Source organism: Nannospalax galili, unplaced genomic scaffold, assembly GCF_000622305.1.
Source record: "Nannospalax galili isolate Female #2095 unplaced genomic scaffold, S.galili_v1.0 scaffold686, whole genome shotgun sequence".
NCBI lineage: Eukaryota > Metazoa > Chordata > Mammalia > Rodentia > Spalacidae > Nannospalax > Nannospalax galili.
Window position 1 is genome coordinate 1,699,393 of NW_008355472.1, and position 15,914 is coordinate 1,715,306.

The following is a 15,914-nucleotide window of genomic DNA, read 5'->3' on the forward strand; positions in this document are numbered from 1 at the left end:
CTGGTACAGCCCGAGGGGCGGGGAGGAAGTGTCTGCCCCAGGGGATTCTGGGTGACTTTTCTCTTTTTCAGTGTTTTCAGGAAGTGTGTATGTTGGCTCCTGCAGGGGGTTGGGGGTAGGGGAGGTGGAGAGCAGGAAGCCAAGGAGACCAGAGCTGGACACACACACACACACACACACACACACACACACACACACAGACAGACAGACAGACACACACACACACACACACACACACACACACACACACATACATGCATACACCCTCCAGCAGATTCATGGTTATATTCAGAAACACACACCCAGAAGTGATTTACATATACTCCAAGACACCACTGGCAGGCGTGCAAAGACAAACCTGGGGTCGGGGGGCCCGGGCCGCCAAGGAAACAGAACTCGGACACACCTGGCAACAGGGGCTTGGCTACAAGACCGGGGCCAGCATACGATACCTGGGCACACTGAATCTGCCTGGCTGGAGTCACAGGTGTTCTTGGGCCCAGGAAGCAGCAGGCCTCTGAGGGTGAGCAAGGGGCAGTCCTAGCTGGGCTGTTGGGTAGGTGGGAGGCTGGGAGGGCAGGAATCCCTGCCTGCCCGTGTCTGGTTGTCACTTCTGGACTGGTTTTGCCGGGTATTTTGCTGCCCTTTTCTTTCCTCAAAATTTTTTGGCTTATGTTACTTTCTCTACTTCTTATGTTTTTTCTGTTGCCCTTTCCTTTTTTAACCTCTTCTCCTTCCTTTTCCCTGAGTTTTCTAGGCTCCTGTCTCCCCATTAGCCTCTTCTGGGTCCACCAGGAACCCCTAGTACCTGTTTTCTGGGCCTTTTTCAGACTCTGCCTCTCAGACTACTTTCCTGTAGGGTCTCTGTTTTGGGGGACCCTGGTGCCCAACCATTCCATTCTGGCATTTACTCCCAGTGCCCTGCACCCCTCAGGAGATTCCCTTGTGGAGGCTTATGTTGGCTTGTCTCACTATCAAGTTTACTGTGCTTCTAGACCCCTCACCCAGGGACCTGCAGAGGGCTGACACTTCACTGGTGTGGTTCCTCCCCTGCTGTGCCAGGCTGGTAATGCCTGGGTACACGTTGAGTATGTAGCTGGTCCCTGAAGTTACCAGGGATTCCTAACAAACCCATTGGAGACACAAAGTGGCCTCTACCTTGGACTGGGCACCAGAGGTGTGGGGGAGGGGTCATGGAACTGTCTCTGAACTCCCCAAGGACTGACTTTCCCTTCTCTTGCTGCCCTTAGGAACCAGTAGGGTTGAACCCAGGATGCACACAGAGCAGAATGGCAGATGGACCCCAGCAGCCTGCAGCCTACCACAGCAGGGCTGGCTTTGGGGAATCTCAGTATAGATAAGGCAGTAGAGTGCTATGTGTGTAGAGGCTGTGTGAACTGAGGGGGAACATTTGGGTGGGTTTCTTAGAGGGGGAAGTGTGTCTTGAGCACAATGGAGTTGATGATTTGGGGTCATTCAATGCAAAAGCCCCCCTCCAAAAGCCTGGCCTACTGGTAGTCCTTAATAAGGGGAGCCCCTTGCCCAAGAAGAAATGTGTGGGGCCGTAGGCTGTGTGCTGAACTCTAATTGGGGCTGAATGGAGCAGTGGGGGCTATGGCCTTTCTAGATCTGGATGCTGATGGGGTGGTGGTTATTAGCTGTTCAGTGCATACTGACTCTAGCCCTTCTGTTAGGTGATGAGTAGGCCTCCCTGAGAGGCAGACTACAGACCTCCACTCTGTAAGGGAAGCCTGGCAAGAGCTTTGTATACTGTAGCCTGGGGAGAAGAGAGCAGGACAGAGTCAGGGGCATGCCGTAGTAGCCCCATGGCGAGGAAGAAGGGCAGAACAGCCTGGGGGAAGCAAGGAGTGCAGGACTGAGGCCCAGCTGCTGAGGAGGAAGTGGGCAGCTGGGAAAGTTGACATCAGGGAAGAAGGCCAATATCTCCAGCTCACTGGGCCTGGCCTCCCCTTGCAGCTGAGCTGGTGAGGGTGCTGTGATTGGGCTGGGTCCTTCTAAGGCCCATCTAACACTGACTCCAGGGTGGCTTGTTGGCTGGGCCCTTTGTCCTCTGAGGTCATCTCAGTGAACCAAACATTGAAGGTATATGCAGAGTTATCAGAAGTGTGGAGGGTAGGGGAGCTCCAAGAAGGGGCCAAAGAAGCCTGAGACCTGAGGGGAGGCCCACAGTAGAGGGGGAGGATGTGAGATATATGCCTTTTAAAGGAAGAATAGGAGTTTAGCTAGACAGGAACAAGTGTTTGAAATGAAAGGAACAGTATATGTATAGGCTTGTAAGCATTTGTTTATAGACTGCAGCTTGAAGCTGGAAAAATGGCTCAGTGGCCAAGAGCACATACTGCTCTTGCAGAGGATCCAATTTTGGTTCCCAATACCCATATCAGGTGGCTGACAACTGCCTTTAAGTCCAGTTCCAGGGGAATCTGGCCTATGCAAGCACCTGTACTCATATGCACATACCCACCCCCACATACACACACATAGACATAATTTTTTGTTTCTGTTTTTTGAGATGGAGTCTTAGTATAAGACCCTGGCTGGCCTGGAACTTGCTATATAGATCAGGCCTCAAACTCACAGAGATAGCCTGCCTATGTCTCCCTAGTGCTGTAATTAATGGTATGCACCACCATGCCTAGTGGGAACACAGACATAATTTAAAAATAAATAAATAAATAAATAAATAAATCTTTATAGACTGCAGCTTAGTCAAGGAAGGCTGGAAAGTGAGTGAGGTTAGCTCAAGACTAGCTTGACATTCAGACTGCCCTTTTCTGCCCTCAAAGTGAGCCCTGGTTCCTCTGGCCAGAGGTGGGTCTAGATAGAAGTATTGCAAGGTGAGCCCAGGGTATTTGGAGAAAGAGGAGGCTGTGAAGCAGCTTCCTGGCCTATCCTTAGAGGCTGAGCCTCCTTTGGCCATAGCCTGGGTGAGAAACTGCTGGTGGCACGTGGGAGTTGTTTGGGTAAGCCTGCAGGCAAGTTAGAGGGGAAACTGAAGCTCAGAGGTAAAGTGATTGACTTGGTGCTAATTGAGCTGGGACTCAAACGTAGGTCTGCCTGCCTCCAAAATGGAGCAGACATACATATCCTTGTGCCTGGGATAGGCCCTCTTTGTACCTGTTGCCCTGATGGTTATTAGCAGAACTTCTTTTATGTCTCTGGTTTACATGATTAGTGACAGGGTCACTCTAATCTTACCCATTCAGACTTGGGGCCCTCTTATGTCCCCCAACCCTGAGTATAAGACCCCCTCTGTATTTTCTCTAGAATAAAGTCAGACTTCTTGGACTGTGGGCCCAGGCTGGGGTGGATCACCCCCTCTCCTGTGTGCTCAGTCCTGCTCTTGATGGTGTAGTGAGTAGAACAAATGTTGCATGTGCCTCTTGACTGAAGGGCAGAAGAGCAGGAGAGGAGACAGCAGCTCTGCCCTGCTGGGCATCCTGAGACTGAGGCCCATGAAGCTGCATTTTGAGGTGCAAAGGGTGCTTCCTTAGGACTAGAGATGACTGAAGAGGAAGAGGCAGGGTGAGCAGAGGCTCGGAAGGGCCATTCGTGCTCAGGACTGGGGGGAGCCTAGGGGCAGTACTGGACCAAGCTGGGCCTGTTCTTGGGGAGCAGACACCCAGGGGCTGTGCCAGGGACACTCCCCAGGCCCTGTTCTCGGTAGGGGACATTGCCCTCTCCCCTGGGGATTTCCCACAGGCTGTGCCTTCCTGATCCTACTTCTCCTTTCCTGACCCTGGCCCTGACTCAGCAGGGCTAAATGCTCTATGCTAGGCAGACAGGCTGTCATCGAGGAGGCTTCTTGGAGGAGATGGCTAGAGTGGGGTTGCAAGGGTTGTCTCCCCTCCTGGGAGAATCAGGATAGTGATGAGGGTAGACTAAGTGCCAGTTGTGGACTACTTGTGCTGCCTGGACCCTGAGGATGAGGAGTGGGTGGTGCCATATTGCCACTCTCTGCCACTCAGATGTAGACCTGGGAGAACTTTGGGAGCCAGGCCCACTTAGGTTTGCTTGGCATTGGAGAATGGGAGCTCCCTCCTCCCCACAGTTCAGGTCCTGCCCTCAGCTGACCCCTGGGCATGGCCTCCATGGCTGCTGCTTCCTGACCTCTGGGAGGCAGCTGTGACCTGCATTGATTTGCTTGTCCAGAATTGTCCAGAAGTCCAAGGACATTGCATTGGCCCCCCGGGGCCAGTCCTCCCAGGCAGGCTGTTGGGAAGGTGAGCACTCACTCAGGTATTTGGTCATCGTGTACTCATTCATCTGCTTCCCTTGCAGCCAAAAGGCCAGCTTGTGTGCCTACCCACAGACCAGTCCACCTATTCACCACCTGCCAGTCCAACATGCTTTTGCTGCCCTCTCAGCCAGGACCTGCACTAGGCTGGGGGGATGTCAAGTCAGACAGTTCACCTGCCATGAAGGGACTCAGGATCAAGTGGAGGAGACACCCTGGTGCAGTGCCCACCAGGGGACATTTATGCTCTCCAGACTGCCTCCTCTTGACATCAGTTCCCAGAGAGGCAGACAGGATAGGGAGAGCAGCTTGCCACCAGGGCAGCAGCAGGGGTCATTGCAGCCATCCCGCCACCATCCACATAGCTGTCTAACAGGTGTTCTCTGAGGTCCTGCAGTGATAGCTCAAAGGTTAGGGACTGAGGATTAGAATGGGCAGGTGACTCACAGGGAACCAACCTGGCTTAGAAACTCTTGCCCAAAGGCACCAGTACACCTTCTTGCAGCCCTGCATGCGTGGGATGTGCCCAGTTGCAGATCATGACACCTGAGAGCTTGTGTACCAGAGGTAGAGTCTGTTAACAGTTTTTCCTGGTCCTGCTGCTGTTTCCATGCAGGCCACCATTGACAAGGCAGTGCTGTGCAGTAACTCGGTAGCTGTACTCAGGTCAGATTCCACAGCCACATTCCCTCCCTGTCCACATGACTATAGTATGAAGGGTATGGAAACAGGCACATTCTATGAGGCACACGGTGGTTGGAACTGGGTTTCTGAACCCAGCTTAGATGCTAGCCGTCTGTGTAGTAGAGGGACAAAATTTGAAGAATGTCATTTGGAATCACTTGCATAAAGAGTGAGGAACAGGAGTGTCTAGGGGAGCAGAAGGAGGTTCTAGGGAGGCTCAGTGAAGAGGGGGATGTGGGCTAGAGGCAGAGATGCTCCCAAGACAGGGAGTAGGGAGAAGGGGAACTAGTAGACTCGTGTGTGACCCAGTTACATCCTCCCAGATCTGTTTGCTTTCATGGCAGTCATATGCCGCCACTCACTGCTAGAAACACTGGGAATAGACTAGACCAAGAGTAACCAGGGTGTAGGGGGAAGCTGGCCACTGATGCTCCTCCTTGGCCCCTGCCAGATGTTGACAGAGATGACTGATGGGGCCAGGCCTCCAATGCTCGACATCTATTTTTACTGCTGGGCACTGAGGATCCTGTGTGTTGGCATGTGGCCCACTCTGTCTTAGTTACTCCTCCCTCCCTCTGCCAGTGGAAACAGCCTCTACTTTACAGAAGAGGAAACCCAGGCTCAGAGAAGCGAGATGCTTGCCCCAGGACACACAGGAATAAAGATACTAAGGTGGGGTTCAGACCTGTGTCTTGAATGACAAATCCCTTCAGGGAGCGTTCAGTGTTAGGACAGCAGGAATATGGTGACAAGAAAGCACAGGGAACCTGAAGCTGGTCCTGGATTGGTGACAGCAGAGATGTCAGTGGTGGGGTGAGGTGAGCTTTAAGGGCCTGAGATTACCAGAAGGTAGTGAATATCCAAGTGTGGACAAGAAAGGAGAGGGGCTTGGCCCAGATACTCACAGTCCAGGCCCTAGGAGTTGGTTTCTAAGACCGGTCTGTGTCTTCAGCCTTGGTTTGACACCTGTTTCAATCCTATCATGTCTTTCTGCCAGCACATGTCCTTCACCCTTTGCAGCACAGGTCAGGACTTACCTCCCCCTTAGAAGCTTCTCCTGGCCTGTTCTGGTCTTCTCTCTCCTTCAGTGTGGAGGCCTCATGGCCCCATGGCTAAGAGCTAGAGCACTGGGGCCAGGTGTCCAGTGCATTTGAGTTGAAGACGCGCAGCTTCCTGTGGACTGTGGGGCACCAGGGGGTTTTGGTAGGAGGGTGGTTGAGGGCTGTGGGAGCCAAGTAGGAGTATGGGTATAGGAAAGGGTTTGCTGCAGCCTGGGTGAGCAAGGACACAGTGGGTTGGAACCCTGGCTGTTGCTTAGTGACACCCGACTTTGGTTCTGTTTGCAGCCTTCCCTTCAAGGAAGAGTTATTACTGCCACCATTGTCACCCCGTCCCCAGCCAGATCCTGCAGAGAACCTGTGCACTCTCCTGCCTGCCCTGGCCCGGGGGCCTCTACAGCCCCTGTCTTCACCTCCCTATCTCCCTGAAGTCCCTCCCAAGCCTCTCCGCCTCCTCCCTGAATTTGGTGAGTAGGGATGGGCTCTGGGTGGTCTTCCAGGATCAGAGCATGCAGTAGTAACACCCCTTCCCTGTCTATCGGCCAGCAGTGCCCTGTGTGGCCTGAGCAAGTCCTGGGCCTCCCTGAGCCCCATGCTCTTCCTTCCCTTCCTGCCTCCTGCTTGCCTGGCATACACAAGGTTGTGAGGTTCCGAGTCTGGGAATGCTGGCCTGAGGTGCTCCCGACTTTGGTTCTTGTCTTAATTCTTGTAGCCTTGTTGGCTTTGCTTGGACAGTCTCCACCCCGACCCCCAAGCTTGCTGCATGGTCAGCCTCCTTGTGGTGGCCCTGCCTCTCCTTCAGTATAAATAGCATTTCCTGTCTCCTGCGCCTTTATTTTGAAAGCCAGGCCTGGGTGGGTGTGGGAGTCTTCCTGGTCTGGGAGTGGCCTTTGTGAAGCCAAACCCTAGTGCCAGTAGAGGTAGCCAATGTGACCAATTAAGTTCCTGGCTTCTGAGTCCCTCATGCCTCTTTCTCACCAGACGACTCTGACTATGATGATGTCCCAGAGGAGGGGCTGGGGGTCCCAGCCAACGTGATGACCAAGGTAGGCAGTACAGTGTTTGGGGTTGGGCTGGCTGACTGTGGCATGGAGGGAGGGCTGCTCAGTGGCCTTGGAGACCCCTGGGACCTCCTCCCCCAGCAGAGTGGGCGCCCCTCCTTCTCTGTATTGCTGTTCATGGGTCAGGGTCAAGTTCGGCTCCAGAACCTCATTCCACTGTCTGCAGCTCTGGTACATGACTGTTCCAGGCTTGGGTTTCATCTGGCTGAGTGTATGCAGCCTCTGCACTGTTTCTGTCTTGGAATGGCTGGCCCTCTGTCCCCTTCACTTTCTGTGCCCTCATGTCATCTTCTCTCTTGAATATATACCATATCTCTATCCCTGAGTCTTTATCCTCTGTCTTTCTGTATTGTCCCCTGTCGTAGAGGCATGACTGTCACCAGTTTTCCTGTCCCGGTCACCCTGGTCCCTGTGTGGTCTCAGCTGGTAGGGGAGGGGTATAGAAACAGAAGTAAAAGTGCTGAGTTGTGGGTTGAGGATGACGTGGGCAGGTGGGCGTGGAAGCTGGGGTGTAATCTGGGACTTCAATGGAAGCATGATGCTGAGTGGGCCTGGGGGTGCCAGGAGGAGCCCCCACCAAGCCGGGTCCCACGGGCTGTACGTGTGGCCAGTCTGCTCAGCGAGGGGGAGGAGCTGTCTGGGGACGACGCTGAGGATGAGGATGATCATGACCATGCCTACGAGAGTGTCCCCAAGTGAGTGTCCTCACTACCTAGCCACCTTCTGTCTCAAAGCCCAGCCCTGCTTGACCTGAGGGAGCCCCCAGCCTGGCTGCCCTCCTTCCCTCCTCTTGTCCTAGTGGCGGGTGGCCCACCAGTGGTCTGAGCCCCTCCTTGTGCAGCCTCGTTCCCGATCTCCTACCATATCCAATGGATGAGCTGTCTGGGGGCTCCACCCCCCTCACACCGGTCGTCAAGGCTGGCTGGCTGGACAAGAACCCACCACAGGGGTGAGTTGAGTGAGGCCTGCTGTTTCATGCTAGTGTTTGCATGTGGTCAGGCTGTGCTGCAGGATGCACGTGTCATGAATCTGAAAATGAGAGGGCAGTCCAAGATCATTTGAGCATTTTCCCTCCTAACACACTGTAACCACTGAATTATCCCCCGGACTATGTCGCTCTTAAAATTGGCAAGGCCTATATTGAATCTGACTTCAGTCACTTTCTGTAGGTAGTCCATCTTCTTTACAGTGGCTGTTTGGAATCTTCCCCCTTTAAACCCGACTGTGCCAGGAAGGAGGGGGCTGTCTGTGTAATGGTGGGACCTCTCTCCTGATCCCCAGTCTTTTGCTGTCCCCTGCCTCTGCCTGTTCAGGTCTTATATCTATCAGAAGCGATGGGTGAGACTAGATGCTGATCACCTGAGATACTTTGATAGTAACAAGGTGAGTCCTCCATCAGTCCCTCATTTGATCCCTGCTTCTGCCTGGTCCTAGGCTGAATACCCAGCCTTGTTTCGGGCAGAGTCCTTAGGTAACCCTCAGCGGGGATGTAGTCTGACTCATCCAGCAGTGTCCTCCTGGCCTGTAGGCTGGCTGAGGGCAGTGATCAGGGCCAGCACAGGTGATCCTGGCTACCTGCAGGAGATGGACTCGCAGCTTTCACTTTAGGGGAGTCAGGGCAGGGAGCTGTGGGGCTCCCATTCTGAAACACAGCTCTTCTTTCCCCTAGGATGCCTACTCTAAGCGCTTTGTCCCTGTAGCCTGCATCTCCCGAGTAGCTGCCATTGGGGACCAGAAGTTTGAAGTGATCACAAACAACCGGACTTTTGCCTTCCGGGCAGAGAGTGATGGTGGGAATCGGGGATTGTGTGTGTGTGTGTGTGTGTGTGTGTGTGTGTGTACATTCTTATAATATAGAAGGGAGGAGACTAGAAGTTGGCCAGACTTAGGGGCAGAGGGAGAACAATGCATGTCTGCTCCCTGACACCTCATGACAGGGAAACATTGTCCTGTTGTAGGGTGAAGGAGGAGAAGGAAGGGCTTACTCTCTATGAGCAGCTCTGTTCCACATACTTCCCAACTCACAGAGCCATACTTCACCATGCACAGGGGACACAGGCTCCAACAAGTGCAGTGACTTACATAATATAAACCAGACAAGGTGGTACTGGGGCCCAAGTTGTTCAGGCTGGAGAAGTCTGGCAAAGAAAGTGACGGACCAGTCCAATGTGCTTCCTGGAAGAGGTGTTTTCTGAAGAGCCTAGGACCAGGAGGCCCCTCAGGGTCACTGCCAGACTGAGTTCATTTGTTACCTTTACCCTTCCCCCACAGTGGAGCGGAATGAGTGGATGCAGGCTCTACAGCAGGTAGTGGCTGAGCAGCGAGCTCGTGCCCGGCTCTCTAGTGCTTCTATGTTGGGAGTTCAAGGCACTGAGCAGCCTGACCGGGCTGGTAGCCTAGAGCTTCGAGGCTTCAAGAATAAGCTGTATGTGACTGTGGTTGGGGACAAAGTACAACTCTATAAGAATCTGGAGGTATGAAGGGCTCTATCAGGCCACTGAGTTCTCCTTGCCCATACCCATCACATCCTTCCTCCCTACTTCATACTCATCACAGTCCCCTTCCCTGCCCCATGCCTGCCCATGAGGTCTCTCCCTGGGCCTGTCTGGGACTTGAGTCTAGTACTTTCCCTTTTTGCCTTCCCTGTGCTGAGCCTGTTATGTCCCCTGCCCCCTCCTTCCTCTGGTTCTGCCCCATCTTCACCTAGTCCCTGAGCATTACCCTCCGATCCCATCCTCACCCCACCCCAGTTGCTCTATTTCACCCTATAGCTCCTGCTCAGATTCCTAAGTCCTCCCTCCTTCCTAGACTTTCTAGTCCCCAGGGACCACGTTTCCCTCCTCCCCTCCTGGGCCTCAAGCCCTGGTGCCCTTGCCTTCCTCCCTTCCCCTCTGCCCATCAGGAGTTCCATTTGGGCATCGGTATCACCTTCATCGACATGAGCGTGGGCAATGTGAAGGAAGTGGACCGGCGCAGCTTTGACCTTACCACCCCCTACCGCATCTTCAGGTGAGTTCCCTCCCTCCCTTTGGCCTACTGCCATCCTCCCAGTATTTTCTGTTTCTAGTCCTCCCAGGCCAACCCCATGGTACAAGTCTTCTGCCTGTGTTCACTGGTCTCTCGGAAGTCTCACTTTACCCGCCTCCTTCTAACCAGTTCTGTTCTCTGTGCCCACCACACTGTTCACAAGATGTCCCACCAGCACCCACTGCCCTCCTGCTCTGCTCTCCTGGAAAGTACTCTAGGGGCTGTGAATGCACCCTCATCACCAAGGCCACTCTTCACGTCTATCTTGGGCCTGTCCAGGGTGCTTCTTTCTTGGTCCCTGCTGTCTTCTATCTGTCTCCTCCCTGGGCAGCCTCACCCACTTCCAGGCCTTCAGCTACTACCTTGTAGACACTGCACTGGGCCTGGGTCCAGCCCTGGCTGGCTGTGTGACTAGGAGACTACTGTCCTCTGTGTCCTGGGACACCTAGGACTCTGTGGCTCTGGGAACTCTCTATAGGACCATCTCACCTTCAACCCAATCCTGTGGGCTTTCCAGCAGAGGCTGCTTGCACTCTAGGCTTGTGTGTCTGCTGTCTCCATGGGCATCTCCTCTATGGTCCCTCTCTGCCTTCCATTGTACTGTCTGGCCATGTCCGCTCTGTGTCCCTCACTCTCCTAGCTGAGGCCTGGCAGGCCCTTTTTGGATGCCAGTCTCCATCTATATAGTGATTGCAGGGCCGTGGCCTTTGACCTTGAGAGCTAAGTTGGTATTTGTCTATTTCTTACAATTAAAGCATTCTGTTACTTCTGGCCAGTGATTCTTTGCCCTAATCCTTCATGACTACCCAGCTGCAGCCAGCCACTCCCAGGTTTCCCTCTCTGTTGCTTAGTTACTGTCGACAACCTTAAAAATGCCGATATGATGTTTGGCAGAAAGGGCCTCTACTGCCTGGCCCTGTGGGACTTGCTACTGTGGAGAGTGAGTGATTGGTGCTTTCTGCCAACTGTCGTGGGGGGACGGCATCTTCAGCCCCTAGCCTGATGTGGTGCTTATAGCCCACTACACCTCCAACAGCAGTGCCTTCCTTGGCTGTGCTGATGGAGTGTGGGTGGTCTGAACTCTTGATAGTCCTGTGTGGCTTACAGTTGGTGGCAGCAACAGAGAAAGAGCCAGAGAGAGTTTTTATGGGGAGAGAGAAAATCCTAAGTTTATTGTCCAGCTAGGACTTCCCACTCTGGGGAGCAGGAGGTGGTGGCAGAGCTGCAGGTGTCTGTGTGTTGGGCCTATGGAGTTCTTTGTAGGGTGGGGTTACAGCTGGAGCTGGGAGAGGAAGGAGGTTGAGGGTGGGGATGGCACACACCTCCATACTCTTTCCTTCATCCCATATAAACTCTCAATAGGTGGTTCATTGTTATCAGGGTGCACTTCGGCCTCCTGCCTGTCTCAGGCCTACCCTTCTCTATTTCCTAGTGTCTTCTCTGCCAGTCTGCCTTCTTGCTCGAGGATCCTGGAATGTCTGTATGCCAACCCGCCCCCCCCGCCACCCCCATCTTGAACACCCTCCCTCCACTTCACCTGGTTCAGCTCTTCCCATCTGTGATCATTTTTCCTAACCTACCATATGTCTTCCTAGTTTCACAGTTCCTTTGTCCACACCTTCCCAACCAGCCCCAAGGTGCTCTCTTCTGACCAAGAGCTCCCAAATCCGTATCCTCCTTTATGCTGACCCCCAAGTCCCTCCATGCCCTTTCCCACCAGTTCCTTTGCTTGTATATCCCTAGCTTCTCGGCCGATACAGAGCTAGAGAAGGAGCAGTGGCTGGAGGCCATGCAGGGAGCCATTGCTGAGGCCCTGTCTTCCTTGGAGGTGGCCGAGCGCATCTGGGCTGCAGCCCCCAACAGGTTCTGTGCTGACTGTGGAGCTGCCCAGCCCGATTGGGCCTCCATCAACCTCTGTGTTGTCATCTGCAAGCGCTGTGCAGGTGTGTATGTGGGTGATGGGGCTGGCCGTTAGGGGGCAGGTGGCCTATAGGGCAGGGAGACTAGATCCACTATTCCTGACATTGCTCCAATGTGCCTGACTGATCCTCTAGGAGTGACCTTTGGTCCTCACATTGCAAGGCACAGATCTACTCTCTGCTTGTAGGTGAAGAGGAAAAGGGTTTCTTTGAGGAATAACTGGTAAGTAAGTAAGCCTGGATTAGGACGTTGAAATCTAGCATCCCTGTTACATCAGAAGCATGCAGGAGGCCGGGCCCACTAGGCTCTGCATGCCAAGAGAGGAGCTGGTATTAGTCCAGAGGAGCTGGTATTAGTCCAGAGGGGATGCAAGGCAGGGGACCCAAGGACATGGTCAACTCTGGGAACCAGACTCTGATTTATAGGCAGAAGCTGAGATTAGAGACTTGAGGGGGCTAATGCACCATCTACAAAGAAAGGGGGAGGAAGTGCTGAGCCTCCTAGGGTAGCTTGGGAGTCACATATAAAAGTCTCTATGAGCTGGACATGGTGGCGGCTACAGGGGACAGGGGTGTCCTCAGAGGTTAGAATTCAGGAGGAAGGACACACTTTAATCTCAGTATTCAGGAGGCAGAAGCAGGCTGATCTTTGTGAATATGAGGCCAACCTGGTGTATATAGTGAGTTTGAGACCAGTCAGGGCTACATAGTGAGACCCTGTCCCAAGCAAACAGTCTCTGAGGAGGGTGAGAATAGAAGAAGGAAGAACTCAAGATATATTCATCTGTTCACTCCACTCAGGTAGTAAGGGCCTAGCATGTGCCAGCTGTTCACTACATCCCAGGCATTGAGTTCTCCTGAGAGCTGACAGTGCCCAAGGGTTGGTTTCGCATAGCTAAGGGGGCAGGAGTGTCCTTAGAGGTTAGAATTCATCAGGAAGGACAGTTCTAGAGCAGTCACTGAGCTCAGGGAAATCTTCTAGGCCTGTGGGGCTTCCCGGCAAATGTCTAGGCCTGGGCCTGGGCCATGAGGTCTGAGTACTGGGAAGTGACAGCCTGGCTAATGACCAGAGGAAGGCATCAGCTCATGGAGGTGGGCTCAGGCTGACTGGAGTAGGTGTGCTTCTCTGTGGGAGGTTGTGCATGGATGCAGGGCCAGGAACTATATAGTGCTATGTAGTGCCAGGAACTCTTAATGTTCCCAGCTGCCCTCCCCTGTCCTCATGGCACCTGTCACTGAGCAAGCATCATTCGCTCTAGCGTCAGCCCTAGTCTCTCCTTTCATCCCACTAACATTTATTAGGTGCTTACTGTGTACCAGGCTTTGTTCTGGGCCCTGAGGACAGAAACCTAAAGCCAGGTACGTAGGATTCTTGCTCATAGGCAGTTGGCATCCTATTAGGAAAGACAGAAAATACAGGAACTAGTAGAAGTCAGTGAAATGGCAAGAGATGGAAAGAGAATGTGCTGTTTATTTGAGGCATTGTCTCTGAGGAGTTGACATGTCAGAGGGCATGGGGAGAAGGAGAAATGAGTTAAGACAGAAAGTTGAGATTGGGCCAGGTGTGGTGGCACATGCGTTTAAACTCAGCACTCAGAGGCAGAAGCAGGAGGATCTCTGAATTTGAGGCTAACCTAGTAAGAGCCTGTCTTAAAAACAAAACAAAACAAACAAAAAAGAAAACTAGGGTTGGCAGGGAAGCAGATAAGAAATGTATATCTATTGCTGGGGGGCAGTGGAGAGTTTTGCACATCAAAGCAGTCAGCTGGCAGAGCAAGTGGAAAGTCACCTGCAGGGCCCAGTGTGGCTGGAGGGAGCCTAGTAAGGCATGAACAGTGATGAGATTCTGGCTGTGCCAAAATAGAATTGCAGGCTAGCTCCAGACCTGCTGAGAGGCACTGGGAGAGGGTGAGTGCTCATGGGAAGGGTGGCTTCCAAGTGACAGTGTCTGGCTCTCATCTGCAGGGGAGCACCGTGGCCTGGGTGCTGGAGTCTCCAAGGTGCGGAGCCTGAAGATGGACAGGAAGGTGTGGACAGAAACATTGATCCAGGTGAGCGTGCATTGCTTGTCACCCGTTCTTGGGGTTTGCCCTCCCAGCTGTTGTCCCCTGTGTCACTCTGGAGTTAGGGGACCCCTGTAATAATCTAGTGGGTGGGGATTTTGGAAAAGCTGATTTTTAGCAAAGTCAGCAAACTGGCCAGTGTGCTAAGAATGTTTTTACGGTTTTAAAGGGTTGTAACAAAAAGATGTGACAGAGAATATATGTGTTCTGTAAAGGCTAAACTACTTACTATTTGACCTTTTAGAGAATTGCTGAGCCCTGATATAGTTCAGCTGTCGTCCTGTTGTATGGATATGGGAACTGGAGCCCTGGATTGGGCTGTAATGTGCCTGAGATTACCTAACCAATGCATATTGACCACCCAGCCTGCCCCTTTCTGCCCCACGTCTTGGCTAAGCTGGGGTCTTCTTCTCCGCCCTGCATACCCTCCAGAGCCTCTGAACTTTCACTACACCTGAATTCATATGCACAGTGTGTATGAGATGCATGATTTGGGGTCATGCACGTGCACATACGCTTACACTTGTGCACTTAAACTTCCATGGTGCCTGGTGGCGTTCAGTTGTTGTGGGGAACTTGAAGCAGGAGGCTGGATCCAGGGGACTTGCCACATTGGGAGTCCCAGAGAACATGTATTTCATATGTCCACACTGGACACATATGTCCACATATGAATGCTGAGAACTTGGCTTTTGTTCATGAATTGACTTTCAGAACAATCCTGAGTTAGAATACCCAGAATACAGATGGGGATATTGAGGCCCAGGAAGAGAAAATACCTTGCTGAAACCAGAGCAAGTCCATAGTGGTAGAGATTGTTTTTGCTTCATCCTCTGCTGTGACTCCATCACTTTAAAGAAGGGAATTGAGAACCTAGGAAATGTCTGTGTGGTAAATGTTGACCAGAAGAGAAGAATGAACTTGCTCCTTGATGCTGCCCCCCTGTGCCTCCTAGAAACTGCCACCCTCTTCTCACCTAGAGAGGAATGTCAGAAAGATATTTCCAAAAGTCCCTGCCTACCATGCCTCACTGGGATGTCAGGAATGCAGAGTTCCAGATGTGAAGCTGGGTGGGGCAACAGCAAGGCCCTCAGAGACTAGGCACCAGGCCTCAGGCATCTACCTAATCTGACTGAGAGGACCTGGACTCTGGGAGCCCAGGGCCGGAGTGGGGAATACCATAGCCATCAGCAGACCCAGCTGCTCCTGACCGTCCCCCTTGGGAAAATGGTGGGTGGCCTGACCATCTGAGTACCCTTCACTGCCAGCTGCCCCTCTGACCTCTTGCCCACATCCACAGCTCTTCTTACAGCTGGGCAATGGTGCTGGGAACCACTTCTGGGCAGCCAATGTGCCCCCCAGTGAGGCCCTGCAGCCCAACAGCAGCCCTGGTGCCCGGCGGCACCACTTGGAGGCCAAGTACAGGGAGGGCAAATACCGTCGCTACCACCCGCTCTTTGGCAACCAGGAGGAGCTGGACAAGGTCAGGGCACTGCACCTCTGGGATCCTTGAGCTTGCTGCCTTGTCCCTTCGCTGTCAGGGCCCTGATTTACAATGTGGGTTCCTTGGAGTGGTGGTCCCAGGGTATAGCTATCTTGAAGCCGCTTTGGGTTTGTTTCCTCACATTGAGCCCACCTCTCTTCTTCCTATGGTCCTGTTCCTCTATCTATCTCCTCCACTAACTCAGAGGTCTGTTAGCATATGGGGAGGCTGAGGCCCAGAGGGCAGCAGGGCAGGCCTGCCTAAGGAAAGCTAGGACAATGCAGGGAGGAGCCAGACCTGTTCCTTGGTCCAGTGCCATGTCTCCAGCATCTGGCTGCCTCCTCCTGACTCCTCTGTCTCC

General features: G+C 53.1%; 1 protein-coding gene across 8 annotated transcripts in view; it reads left to right on the top strand.

The window, feature by feature from the left end:
- Arap1 (ArfGAP with RhoGAP domain, ankyrin repeat and PH domain 1) overlaps window positions 1–15,914 on the top strand; it is a 61,524-nt gene that overhangs the window by 27,988 nt on the left and 17,622 nt on the right. For 5 of the 8 annotated variants that reach the window (XM_029555900.1, XM_029555903.1, XM_029555902.1 and 2 more), the window contains 12 exons: window positions 5,525–5,614; window positions 6,289–6,467; window positions 6,982–7,046; window positions 7,626–7,756; window positions 7,861–8,010; window positions 8,375–8,444; window positions 8,731–8,851; window positions 9,333–9,535; window positions 9,964–10,070; window positions 11,832–12,031; window positions 13,973–14,058; window positions 15,371–15,553. In XM_029555900.1, coding sequence (XP_029411760.1) covers window positions 5,525–5,614; window positions 6,289–6,467; window positions 6,982–7,046; window positions 7,626–7,756; window positions 7,861–8,010; window positions 8,375–8,444; window positions 8,731–8,851; window positions 9,333–9,535; window positions 9,964–10,070; window positions 11,832–12,031; window positions 13,973–14,058; window positions 15,371–15,553 — 1,585 coding nt within the window. Of the gene's footprint in view, window positions 1–98; window positions 524–5,524; window positions 5,615–6,288; window positions 6,468–6,981; window positions 7,047–7,625; window positions 7,757–7,860; window positions 8,011–8,374; window positions 8,445–8,730; window positions 8,852–9,332; window positions 9,536–9,963; window positions 10,071–11,831; window positions 12,032–13,972; window positions 14,059–15,370; window positions 15,554–15,914 lie in introns of those variants that run through there. The other 3 variants (XM_008852733.3, XM_029555905.1, XM_029555904.1) reach the window with 2 other exon arrangements.